This window comes from Oncorhynchus mykiss, chromosome 15, assembly GCF_013265735.2.
Source record: "Oncorhynchus mykiss isolate Arlee chromosome 15, USDA_OmykA_1.1, whole genome shotgun sequence".
Classification (NCBI taxonomy): domain Eukaryota; kingdom Metazoa; phylum Chordata; class Actinopteri; order Salmoniformes; family Salmonidae; genus Oncorhynchus; species Oncorhynchus mykiss.
Window position 1 is genome coordinate 14,185,637 of NC_048579.1, and position 14,510 is coordinate 14,200,146.

The window sequence follows — 14,510 nt, forward strand, 5'->3', positions numbered from 1 at the left end:
TTGTTGTCCTAGGCTACCTGGCTAAAATGCTTTCTCGCTAGTTTAACTTCCATTCATGTGCAACATTTAGCTAGTTAACATTAGCCTTCTACATATACACATAGAACTTCCATCGTCTCAACAATGTATGAATTAATAGTTGGATAGTTGGATGAGAATCGCCTTTATAATCATTGGTCAGTGTGTAGAATGAAGTAAAATCCCAAGTCAAAATCCATATCTCCATCCATGGCTAATTTAGGAAAGGGACAAGTTTTGCTAGCTAGCCACCGGAGGACAACAACGTGATGCAACAATTCTAGTTTTTCTGTCAATTATGTGTGCTCTCAATGGGATTTGATAGGAGTGACACAAATCCACGCTGCTTTCCCTTGACACTTTTTTTTTTTTTTGGTGGGCCACGACCATTCACAGTTGAGGTCGCTCAGTTTATATTAACACTGATTAGCGTCCAAATGCTCGGTGACTTCCCTATCCTTCAACGCTACAATGTTCGTTTGGAACAGACAGCATCAGATAGATGGGATGGCCTACACGTAGAGACATAGGGGCACTATTTCGCAAGATCGGATGTGTATCATGTGAGATACATTGAGCCTCTTGCGAATTTTAGGAAAATTATGAAAAACAATACTACAAAAAATATAATAATATTGATCCATTAATATAATCATATTGATCCAGCCGTAAACACACGCCACTGTGTAATGAAGCCTCTCTGATGCATTTGACAGTACAACAGACACGCCTTGTGTAAAAACAACCCGCGCGTGGGCTGGCTCACACAATGGGATAAAAAGGCGCCCCCAATCTAACCTCTCCACAATTTCCTTCAATATATCTAGCGAACATTTTACTTAAAGGGACTTGGTTTGAATAGAACCAGCAAGGTAGCTAACGTTAGATAACTAGCTAGCTTTTAAGTCGACTGTTCAGCTCTTATTAATATAAGAAAATGATTGATTTTAAAATACGGAAAGCAGAATCCAAAGATGTACCTGACATACTGCGACTGATAAAGGTAAGCCGCAAACTAAAATCACTGCTTGCTTAGCTAGAAAATCGACTTGGTTTCACCCTTCGTCACTCTTCTCCGGCGACAGTATTTCCGTGTGTATCGTTAGCTAGTTAAATACCAAAATACAACTAACTATGAAAAGCTTGTGATGGATGAAGCAAATCTTGCAAGAGTAAAGGGACAATTGACAGCAATTAAAATTGTACTTCCTTCAGGACGTTTGACGTGCCTGTAGGTACCGTAATGTTAATATAAGTGAGGAATTATTTATGGAATATAATGTACGGATTAAAAGCGCTCTCAAATTCGTGGTTGTGATGGGGTACCATAGTTGAACTTAAATCATGAGGCATTTCAAAGTTATGTTCTTCACGAATCAGCAGTGGCGACCCATCTTTCAGATTTGAGCCCCACATTCTTGGCAATTTTATATATATATCTCTATCTCGGTGCTCATCGGCCATAAGCATTGAAAATCAATCATTAGCCTGCTATTCAGTGGAGTGGCTGTGTGGTCCCAAGTCTGAGGGTCTCTTTTCCAAGTTTAAAATGATAAACATTCAACATTGGCCATGCTGTTAATGAAGCATGATTTGTGCCACGCTCAAAACAACTCAACTCAGAACTGCAAAATTTGACTTTAGTGAGTTCAAGACAACTGGGAACTTGGGAAAAACGAGCTACAACTGGCAAAATAAGTTTTGAACTTTCATCCAACTTGGAATTGTAAATCCGGTACTCGGGCCTCTTTCTAGAGCTACGACCTGAAGATCACTGACATCATAATGATTGTCCCTTTTTTTCCCCGAGTTCCCAATTGTCTTAAAAGCACCATAAATCCAGAGAATGACAGACTTTTGATAAAGTTTGACAAAATCTGCCCAGGAAGGACCGCCACACCACCTTCCTGTTCAAGTGAACACAGCACAACAAGGTGAGTCCAAAAATGTGATATGCCAGGGAGATATGTATACTGTAGCTAAGAAAGTAATACTAAGTGTATGTTGTGTAGTAAGCTGTTAGTAGCCCATGTGCCTCACCCTAATAATTTGGTCTATTTTCACCTCTTAATTTCACCTACTGTTCTGACTTGGTGGTGCACATGTAGCCTTTAACCTGTTTTTGAGAAATGTGAATATTGTAAGAGCTTTCATTGTCTGCTTATATGCCCCTTTTATGTATCCTACGTTTCTGACTTGGTGTACAGGGAGAACACTAAGAACGGCCCATGTTCTGAATTCTGTCGCTGTACATTTCAAAAGTGCTGAACAAATAGTTATATTGACTAGCTTGCTCATTAATGTCTTAATCAAAATTAGAGATTGCCTCTTATCCGCCTGTTGGCCCCTTATGCCATAGTTTGTACATCTCAATTGTCAGTAGAAACCACATTTGTTTAAGGAAGTCAGCCATATCAGCTATGTTTTTTTTAAGGCAGTAAATGAAGCTGAATTAATGGTTTCGCTGCCAGACAAGGCTCCCCTGACAGCCAGGTGTATCAGTGGTAAGCTGTTGGGTCAGCTTTATGTAGGCACCGTTTGTCACAGTGATTGTTTAGTGTTGTGTTTTTACTGGCATGCATCCCACTTTTTTTTTTTTTTTTTTTTTGACACACCAAGATTTACTTTCTAAAATCAGTAGGGTATTTATTATTAATTTGAAGATGCACTATACAAAATTCAAAAGGCACTCGCACATCTGAGCAATCTAATTTGCAGGTGCATGGCAACAATTGAACAAGATGAAGGAAAAAGGAAACCGCACACTGCTCACAATGCAGTTATGTTGTGAATTTGAACATGAAATATGTGTCTCTTGTAGATTATTCTGACGTTTTTCGTATGATGTACCCTATGACTAATGAAAACTTGCTATGTCCTCATTGAGATTTTACAGACGTGTTTAATACGCCTTATTTATACACTTTTGTAATATTTATGAAATGCATATTGTTATATTTGGTAGCACTTGTTTATTTTTCCTTTGCCTCCAACCCCCTTCGATGTGTAGAACGGATGTGGGAGGGGCCAGGTCCACATAATGGTGCAACTTTCAAAAAATCCCAAAAGCTCCGACGAAGGCCATGTGGCCGATACGTAAGCTTATTAAAGATCGCTGATACTATCAAGAGCAGTGTGCGGTTTCCTTTTTCCTTCAAGATGCACTATACAGAAATATATCTCCGTCATTTCCTGGTTGTTCAAATTCTAATAGTTATACTGAAATTAGTTTGTGAATAAATAAGCAAGTATACTGTACAGCAGGGGTCGGCAACCTAAGGGAGGGTATTTGCCTTGAATTGCCAAGCACCCCCCCCCCCCCCAAAAAAAATAAAACAATTGTATATTTATTATCTCACTTATTTTCGACAGTTAATTTTTTTTATAAACTGGAGAAAATAATTGCATGCATTGGTTATGAAATTGCATTGATATTCAGTGCAATGTTGTACAGTAATTCAAGGTATGTCAATCCTGATTAGCCATTGGGCTTTCATTTTGCAGGAGTTTCATGTTATTAGTTAAGCGCAAGACAACCCTCCTCGCCTCTACCTCCAAATTCAAAACCATGGCGGCACTAAAGATAAGATTAGTTTTCACATGGCTATCAGCTAGCAAACTTACTTTTGTTATTTAAAAAAAGTTCAGGGTGCAAAATGTCATCAGCAAAGAAAAATAAGGTAGATGTCCACTCAGAGCTGGTCCTGACCTCCCTGGGGCCCTAAGCAAAATTCTGCTAAGGGGCCCTCCTACCTGACCTGTGTAAACCATTTGCCATTGCCACACAGTCACACCTGCCACAGTCACAACTGACACCCCAGTGCTCCCACTACAATCCTCCCTCCTTTAAAACAGTTTGCTCCATCTGTTGGTCTAAGAACAAGTAAACCTATACAGAATGAGGTATAAACAAACAATATTTCTTGAATATAATATTTTCTATAGAATCTTAAGATAAGTGAATATTAACATAAGAAATTGTAGAAAATATAACACTGAGCTTTGGCTCTACTGCCTGGTAATTAGTCCAGTCCTCACAATATTATACAATTAGCTTTGTCTATACGATGTAAACCTAAGCCTATAGGCTATGGCTACAGCTGTATGTCTTAAAATAGCTAAATAAGCTGCAGCTATATGTCTTAAAATAGCTAAATAAAATGTATACAGCTGTGTGATTAGCTTTGGTTCCCTCTACAGCCTGGGTATTTTCAGCATCAGCATGGGAACCAGTCTGTCTGGACTGTCTGGAAGAAATGGAAAGTATGTCACATAGTTAGTTAAGCAGTCATTTACACAAATGCACTTCTGCCATACAATCGTAAATGTTACTAAGTGTGTAAATATTTGAATGTTTGAATTAAAATCTTCCTCTTCTGCACTTTCTTGAGGCAAAATCATCAATGATGTCATCATAGGACATGTGTTTCCCCACATCATGATTTATGGTCATGATGGCCAGACCACTCATACGTTCATGATTTATGGTCATGATGGCCAGACCACTCATACGTTCATGATTTATGGTCATGATGGCCAGACCACTCATACGTTCATGATTTATGGTCATGATGGCCAGACCACTCATACGTTCATGATTTATGGTCATGATGGCCAGACCACTCATACGTTCCTGTGACATGGAAGACTTTGGGTAGCTTTTGATGAGCTTTTATTTGAAAAGCTCCTCTCTGCCGACGTTACTGGTAGGGTGACTGCAATTCTTAGGGCTATCCCAAAGGCTAGGATAGAGTTCCTCCAGAGAAAGGAGAAAGGAAAGCAGCAGAGAAAGGAAAGCAGCTCACAGGCAGTCATCTTATCTGATGGCAGATCAGGTAAATTCTGAATCTCGTGTGCCAGATCCATTCCACTGATGTCAGTCATCGCTGAAGGTTAGTGTCTTCGATGCAGTGAGCCTTCAAAGATGCACTGCGCCCTCCTGGGTGGCAACCAAGGTTGCCAGGTGCACGGTGTTTCCTCCGACACATTGGTGCGGCTGGCTTCCGGGTTGGATGCGCGCTGTGTTAAGAAGCAGTGCGGCTTGGTTGGGTTGTGTTTCAGAGGAACACTCTTCTATCTTGTCACTCCATGACGTTTATGTTCACGTGTTTCTTCAAAACACTCCATCTTTGTGTGCCAGCTGAAAAGAAGCTATTGCACATACCCAACTGCATCTTTTGAAGATTTGGCAGCATCTGCAATGACACGTTTTAGACATTTGCTCCTGGTGACTGCTAATTGTACAGTTCAATATAATGAAGTACTTTGTCTCTTGAGTCACTACTGCTTCCAGAATCTTGTCACTCACAATCTGTATCAGCTCATTCTGTGTGCGCTTCCTAAGGTAATGAGCAGGTGTCTTGCCATCTTTCATTTTGCTGAGATTTTCCATAAAGGTCAAATTTTTGCCAATAATTCAACCTCTTTTATGAAGTTTCCATTGTCTGGTTGAAGAGTTTGTCTGAAACCCTGAATGCTATGCTTCTTTCAGCCAGAGACTGGGTGATACTTATTAAATGTGTAAGGACATCCTGCCATGTCTTTCTTTCAGCCTCCAAAATGGTCATTTATATTTGGTCAAGAGTCTGTCCCCGACTTAGGAGCACATCAAGTTCTCTTCACTTAATCATATTGTCTGTGTGTTCAGGACTAGCCTCATGGTGTTTCAGAATGCTGTTGATATTTGACCAGTCATTCACACCTTCCTTTATTATTTTGTAGTCTTCTGTAGAAAAGAGCTTACTGCTAAAACAATACACAGCGTTGTTTTAGATTAGGTATGAAAGCCACCTCCTGGTAATCTAATCCCCATTTGACAGCTGTCTCTGTAATAAACCTCTTCTAGACTTGTCTTTAGGGTAAGAAATACAGTCCTGGTTTGAATGGACCTCTGCGCATTAACTTTGGTGGAGCAGGAACTGTTCTATTAGGGTCTGAACTGCTTGTATCTGATGCTGGCTGTACACCTCTGGTTGTGCTAGTACTGGCTGAGGCTGCCAGTACTTCACCTGGGTCTGTGTTAGTACTTGCTGTATTGGGTCTGTGTTAGTATTTGCTGAAGCCAGCTGCATCAGTCCTATTCAAACTGGTTCCCCCAGATTTCCTTGCATGCATTTTCAAATATAAAATATTATTTATACTATGGCTTGGCTGAATACTTAATGGTTATAATTTACTGAGAGATGTGCATCCATATTGCCCACTATACCCAGCTGATCAACATTTTAAATTCAATATATAGATCAATGTCAGTCCATTGCTTTCCATCTTGCATTAGTCCAGAGTTGTAACTAAACCTTGACTGAGATGCTAGATAATCATTGTCTTGTTTTAAAATGAAGTGAGCCTATGAGGAGTTCAATCACGCCCATATATTGGCTGGACTGGTCCCCACAGTGGTTGCTGCTGGAAAGCTTGAATTTAATTTCGTTTACGCGCATATGAACGCACGACGCGGTTCTTTTCCGAGCTGCAGTTTATAAACACCGTTACCCGTTGGCGTTTTATCAAACGTAATAAATAGTTGTATTTCACTCTCACTTTTGTCACGCACAAAGTCACAGAACACAGCCCATGAAGTGGCTGGCAAGCAAGCAAGACACAGAGAGGCAAAGAGATGCACTGCAAGCTAGCGCATCAATTTAACGGTAATGTTATTTGCTGAGATCAAACTTGGAGAGGATAACACAAGTTTACCTGATTACTGTTTCCGCAATTCACTATCATTGTTTTTTTCTCTCTTTTCGTTACCAGAAGGATAGTTCCGCTTTATCCTCTCATCGAAGTTGTAAACATTGACACAAAGGGGAGGCGGGCCCTTGCGTAATTTGCGGGGCCCTACGCAACTTGCGTATAGAGCTGCCCGGCTCTGTTTCCACTCATCTATTGCCTCTTGAACAAAGGAATATAGATTTGGTTTACTGAAGGATCGGGCTGTTTGCGCTCTCTTGTAAAATTGTTGTTTGTTGTACGTCAAGTGTACCGCGTCATTTTTAAACGACACATGGAACAACTTCAAGGATGAGGCAGATGAGGCAGACAAGGCTGAAGGGCCGTGTCCAGGTATGCAAAGCAGTGTGTTTACAAATCGAAATGCAGTCAAAAATCAAGCTACAGAGGGGAGCTACAAAGTTGCGTAGTGCATTGCTAAACATACAAAGCCATTTACTGATATTTTTAATGGAGGAAATATCAAGGAGGCTTTCCTCAGTAGTTCGCAGGCTTTATTTTATGGATTTCCTAAAATGCACAATCATCTCAAAGATTAAAGTCATTCCTGTGTCTGCCAGAACTATTCAAAGGTGCATTACTGAGATGGTTGAAAATGTAAATGAGCAGCAAACTGTAACGTTAAAAGGTGCACCTGTGTTTAGTGTGGCTCTTGATGAGAGTGGATATGAATGACATTCCACGTCTGGCAGATCCACGTATCTATGTGAACAGATCTTTAAACACACGAAGTCAACCCTGAGCCCCTCACTCAGCCGGCTGACAACGGACCGCTCCGACGTCTGTGTGCAGCTCAGCCTCCAAATATAGCCCAGATATTACGGGGCTCGGCAAAGGAAAGCGGGGACAAGGATCGCACTAAATCGGTAATATGTGATTTTCAATACCACATTATATAACCTTGTAATGTTTATGCCAGTTAATTTCAACAAGTAGTAATGAGAACCTGTGGGTTGCTTGGGATTTGGAATAAGACACGGGAGACGGAGTAGGCTACAATTCTTAGCAGATAAGAATATTTTTTTCCTTACATTCAGTTATGTTTAGAGCTGTTGGTAGGCCTAACTAACAGTCGTCTGTTTAAAAATATATATAAACTTTTTTGAAAGACAATATATAACTTTTGAATCATGTATATTATTTGTCCTTTATAGTTCTGTAGCCTATATTGAAATGGGACACAAACACATGAAAGAATAGCAATTTATACACTTATTATTATAATAAACGAAGATGTATAAATCATATTTCCAAGTGTTCTAACGAAATGTCCATATATAATCAATCGAGATGTCTGATAGATGCAATTTAAAACGGCAGAAGACACTTGAAACGAAATATTGATAAAACGCATCAAGTGAATATTGTCCACAAATCAAAACTATAAATAAAACCAACATTTGGTAGGCTTTACGAAACAAATATACATAAAGCCACTACAAACAAAATAAAACATCTCTGAGGAGGTCATTTGCTAATTTACATATTTTTGCGATTACTATTCACAAACAAGTTAGTCAGGAGAGTCTGTCCAAACAATCAAGTCACAATAAGGCCGAATTCAAATGCAGACCTCAAAATTAAAATGACCATCGCTTTAAAACTGCTGACCACAACTGCATAATGCAATGGAATACGAGACATAACATCAAAGGAATTACTTACAATCATCAAGGACGCTTGCCAAACAAGAACGACCAAACAATGGCGAAAATCAGGAAGTACAATAAAAAGATCTGTAGCTGCGTTTTAAAAATAGCGAAGACCGCGCCGGATTCAACACCTTGAACAGCGCCTTGGTGCGGCATTGCTCATCGGATGCTGGTAGGCCTATAGTGGAGCCCCGTGGTGCTAATGGACAGCACAGCACCTCTGTTTATAGCGAGCTATGGAATAGACTGCATCCGTTTGTAAGCATTTAGACATTCAGACAAATTCTAATGCAAATATGAAAATCATAACTGGCACGCAGATCGTTAGAAATGGTAGGTTAAATTGTCTCTCCACACAAAAGCTGCCGATCCCTGGTGTAGAGAATCATTGTACCATCTAAACTGCTGGGAAATATATTTTCCAGAACCAAACATTGTATTTTCAGCTGTTTGAAGCTGGTGTACAAAACCGAAAATAAGACCCAAAAACTAAACGGGAAGCATAGAAATAGCACACACGCTTCTTATACTTGCTTTCTATAACTCACATTTCTATGTGTATTTGGTCAAGTCGCCACAAAAGTTACATATTGCAGCTTTAAAAGTTTAGAAATGGATGTACCAATCAGTTTGCCCCTTTTAACCCCCCTGTATAGATACGGTAAAGGATTCATTGGAGTGCAATGTGCATTTGCCAGATAAGCGCACATTCCACAAACCTCATCTAACAACGTGGATATTCGTCATCCGTCATGAACAATGTGTTGTAACAGACCCACAATGTGGTTAAGTCCAATTTGGATTGATTTGGCTGTTTTCGCTGCATAACATGGAGAAGGGGAAAAAAATGCAGGTTTAGAAGAAGTAACTGTTAAATGCTAACTCCCGTTAGAATAAGCGGGTTAGCATGGCTGGCATACATACATCTTTGATGTTAGTCAGTGTTTAACCGTGATGCAGTTGATTGGTTACTATGACTTGAACATGTTTTGGGGTTGACATCCATTCAAGCGTTATATTCCGATTCTTTTAATGAGAAATATGAACATGATAAATAAGAGTTCGCTATATACAGAGTCAGAGTCTGTACCAAATTTACAATGTGCAGGGATACTGGAATATTTGAGGTATACATTTTTATGTAGGCAGCGATTAGGAGAAAGGGACTGATAGCAATATTAATTTTTAAAAAATCGTAAACGGCATAAGGTGGTGGCGGGGTGTGCGTTAGTGTTTTCATAACACTATCTTCTCTGTCATAGATGGGTATTTTACGTTCTGGTCAAATCACCGAAAAAATTACACGACTTTTGATCTCGATCATTGAATCTCTTGAACCTCCCCCTGAATACTTTAATTACTTTTATTTTGTAATGTGACCCAAATGAACTACCCTCAAGTGCATTTATTTATATCCGTTAAGAACAAATTATGTTTTATATATTTTTTTTACCCCTTTTTCTCCCAAATTTCGTGGTATACAATTGGTAGATAGTCTTGTCTCATCGCTGCACTCGGGAGAAGCGAAGGTCGAGAGTCGTGCATCCTCCGAAACTTGACACACTTGCCCACTTAACCCAGAAGCCAGCCGCACCAATGTTTCGGAGGAAACACTATGCACCTGCTGACGCAATGGGACAAGGACATCCGTGCCTAACCTGGACGACGCTGGGCCAATTGTGCGCCACCCCATAGGTCTCCTGGACTCAACCAGAATATCTAGTGGCACAGCTAGACTGCGATGTAGTGCCTTAGACCACTGCGCCACTCGGGAGGCTAGAACAAATTCTTAATTTCAAATGACGGCCAACCCCGGCCAAAGCCTCTAATAACCCGACAACGCTGGGCCATTTGTGAGGATAATGTTGTATACACTGATCTTTACAGGAAACCCACTGATTGCAACAGTTTCAGGGCTGATAGCTGTCACCTGATTCCCTTGAAAAACAGTTTGCTCTCGAGACAATTTTGTCAAATAAAAATATGGATCGAAACATGGCTGAGATTCAAGGAAAGAGAGTACAACAATTAATACTGCTGTTGAGAATTTAAAACAAATCGAGATATGATCTCATTCAAGGAAGCATTATTGCGTCATACTACGCACTATTCAAAGTGCTCTGAACAAATTAAGGTGAACCGTTTACAAACATTGGCACATTCTAATATCCGATGAGAGTATCATAATGTGTTTTCAGACCCGCCCTTGGGGGTGACCTTGACCATTTTATCGTTTAAACAAGAGGTCGCCTGGATCTTCTAATTTAAATATTATTTTTCCCTTCGGTGTCAAAGTAGAGTTTGATCTGAAGTCATTCTTGTGATTGTGTTTTTGCTCTCAATTGTAAATAATATTTGTAGGCCTATGTAGCCAAATTGTATTTATGATCTTATCCATTCATGCTTTTTTTTATATCTCTAAATCAAGCCACAGCCAGCCATGATTACAGACACCTGTGTCCTTTCAAACTATATAAACTAGTGACATGCAATGTTTGTCATTATACCCTGATGAAGACAGCTTGGCTATTGAAAAGTTGGTTATATAATGATTGCTTCTGAGCTCCTAGTGTGCAACTCTATTTTTCCAAGGGTTCTACTCTGCTAGCTATTACCTCACCTATACATGCTGACCACACCACTCGCGTTAGGTGTGCAAGCGTTGCAAAATAAATGTACACATGTTATTCAGTCATTTCATCCAAACTGCTCACGCAGGTTAACGAATGTCTGGTAGCCAGGCGCTAAAATAGAACTGAGTTCTATAATTGACGCGCTGCAAGTCCTGCCTCTCCCATCTCCTCATTGGTTTTTATGAGCATATGCCCACGTGTGTGATTGAAAGATGAACTGAGGTCCACACTCCAGGCCAGTTGGTGGTGGTAATGCACCTTAAAGTTGGTTGATAGTAAACAGTATATACTTTATGGCAGCAGCATAAGTGGTGGGTGTGTATGTGTGCAAAGGCAGATATACAGTGCCTTCAGAAATGAGTCATACCCCTTGACTTATTCCACACTTTGTTGCGGTACAGCCAGTGGTGTAGTGGTGCCTGGAGAGGTGGGTATACTCCATTCTTTAAAAAAATGTCCCAACCTGGCCCCTGGGCTTTTTCACCCTGTGTGAAAAATTAGATGACAAACAGTGACATGTACTCTGAATGACCTAAATTGATAAATCCCATTTTGCGCTTTCAACGTCAGGCCAAGGCCAACCTACGATGGAGTTCATTCGGAAAGTATTCAGACCCCTTTACTTTTCCCACATTGTTACGTTACAGCCTTGTTCTAAAATGGATTAACTAAAATAAATCTTCACATCTTCCCACAATACCCCATAATGATGAAGTGGAAAAAGGTTTTTAGACATTGTTGCACATTTTATAAAAAAAAAAAAAAACGATACCTTATGTAAATAAGTATTCAGACCCTTTACTATGAGACTCTAAATTGAGCTCAGGTGCATCCTGTTTCCATTGATCATCCTTGATGGTTCTACAACTTGATTGGAGTCCACCTGTGGTAAATTCAATTGATTGGACATGATTTGGAAAGGCACACCTGTCTATATAAGGTCCCACAGTTAACAGTGCATGTCAGAGCAAAAACCAAGCCATGATGTTGAAGGAATTGTCCGTAGAGCTCCGAGACGGGATTTTGTTGAGGCACAGATCTGGGGAAAGATACCAAAACAATTTTGCAGCATAGAAGGTTCCCAAGAACACAGTGGCCTCCATTTCTTAAATGGAAGAAGTTTAAAACCACGAAGACTCTTCCTAGAGCTAACCGCCTGGCCAAACTGAGCAATTGGGGGAGAAGGGCCTTGGTCACTCTGACCGAGCTCCGGAGTTCCTCTGTGGAAATGGGACAACCATCTCTGCAGCACTCCACCAATCAGACCTTTATGGTAGAGTGGCCAGATGGAAGCCATTCCTCAGTAAAATACACATGACCGCACGCTTGGAGTTTGCCAAATGGCTCCTAAAGGACTCTGACCAAATACAGGGGTGCCAAGCTTGTAGCATCATACTCAGTTGTAATAGCTGCCAAAGGTGCTTCAACAAAGTACTGAGTAAAGGGTCTCAAGACTTATGTGATAATTCATTTTTATATTTAATGCATTTGTATAACATTTCTAAAAACCTGTTTTTGCTTTGTCATTATAGGGTATTGTGTGTAGATTGATGGGAAAAAATATTTATTCCATTTTAGAATAAGGCTGTAATGTAACAACATGTCTCAAAAGTCCAGGGGTCTAAATACTTTCAGAACACATTATATATGAATTAATTAGGCCCTAATCTATGGATGTTCTTGACTGGGAATACAGATGCATCTGTCACAGATACCTTAAAAAAAAACGTAGGGGTGTGGATCATAAAACCAGTCAATATCTGGTGTGACCACCATTTGTCTCAAGTACTGCAACATCTTCTTCGCATAGAGTTCATCAGGCTGATTGTGGAATGTTGTACCACTCCTCTTCAATGGCTGTGTGAAGTGGCTGGATATTGGCAGGAACTGGAACACACTGTCGTACACGTTGATCCCGAGCATCCCAAACCTGCTCAATGGGTGTCTGGTATGCAGGCCATGGCAGAATTGGGACATGTTCAGATTCCAGGAATTCTGTACAGATCCTTGCGACATTTGTTTCTCCATAAGAATGTCCATTCAGTTTCTGAGGTGAGCCATCCTTTTACGCAACGATACATCAGACTGACAGATGCTGTCCATGTTCACTTCATGGATCTCTTTTCTTGCCACAGTCATTGATTATTTTTTTTTATAGAGGAGTTATTATACGCCCAGTGGATTATGTTTGTGTATGCTTATGTGTACTATTTAGGTTATCATAGCACTTGAGTGTGCTTTTTCAGTGTAGGCCTGTTATGAGAGTTAGTGATAAAGGTTGTTGAGCCTACAGAGTATGTTTCCTTCAGTATTAATGCCCCACCCATTCCGGTGTCTTGTAGGATCCAGTGAGATTCCACCATTCAGTTATGTACTGATGCACTAGTCATTGTGTTACTACTCCCACCTAGTGGTGCTTTAGATTAGGCCCTTTATGTGTTCACCTGTTACAGTGATGACACCACTAGGTGTCACTAGGTGTCACAATAAAGGCAAGTAACGTCATTGTATAATTGCTGTATATTTTTCCTGGTTATTGTTAATGGCAGTCTGCATTCTGCTTCCTCCCTATAGGACAACCACACAAATTACTATCCCCTTTCCACAGTTATGGATCAGTGGTACAAGCAGTAGCTTTTCTAGGGTTCAAGCCATAGCCCTGCACATATTGTGGTGTTATTTACTCTGTTCCTTCAGTAAACTACAAGCCAACCGTTTACTGTGTCTTTCCATCATTGCGTTATGACCAACGCCCGGAGGGGAACGCACCCTAACCAGAAACCTAAGAATATTACAGTCCTTTAGCCCTCCATTACACGTATCTGTAAACTGACCATCATTTCCTTCTAACTATACAGCACAAAATGATTACAATTTGGAGTCTGAAAATGACCTCCCTAAACATTGGTCCTTGACTGTCAGGTACTCATTGCAGCTGGTGATATCACCTAGATAGAAAGAATAAAGGGAAAGTCAAGAAGAACATAGGACCCAAGGCCAAGAACACAGAACAATGAGACAGAATTCACCGGATGTATAAATGTGAAGCATCTGTTTCGTGTTTTCCTCTCACTACCAAATATGGTAGTGAGAGGAAGCCCTTTGGGCGGGAGTGGGAGAAGATGGCGCGAGATGGATTTTGACATTCTGAACAATCTTTATCAATGAAACATTTGAGAAGCATACAGTTTTCTGTTTCCAAAACTAGAATCAGTCCACTCTGTTACAAAGTTTTGTAGACTTGACTTACCTAATTGTTTATAGAGAAGACTTTGTTTAGGATAAGTGCACTAGATAGTGGGTGTCTTCCAATGAACCTCATGCATATTCAAATGGTCCTCATCCTCTTCTTGGCGATAGCTAGCTAGCTTCTCCCAAGTAGATATCTAGCTAAATCACAACTCCCAAAGAACAGAAAAACCGTACTTGGCTTATAGCTAGAAATCGATGTCTTTGCATGTTTTGCCACTACTAGTAC

The 14,510-nt window shown here is 40.3% G+C and overlaps 1 protein-coding gene across 2 annotated transcripts in view; it reads left to right on the plus strand.

The window, feature by feature from the left end:
- Positions 1–805: 805 nt before the first annotated feature.
- LOC110489635 (diamine acetyltransferase 1) overlaps positions 806–14,510 on the plus strand; it is a 30,996-nt gene continuing 17,291 nt past the window's right edge. Inside the window, exon 1 of one of the 2 annotated variants that reach the window (XM_021562367.2) lies at positions 806–1,021. In XM_021562367.2, the coding sequence (XP_021418042.1) occupies positions 956–1,021 (66 nt within the window). In that variant the 5' untranslated portion in view covers positions 806–955. Of the gene's footprint in view, positions 1,022–7,315; positions 7,614–14,510 lie in introns of those variants that run through there. The other variant, XM_036943782.1, reaches the window with a different exon arrangement.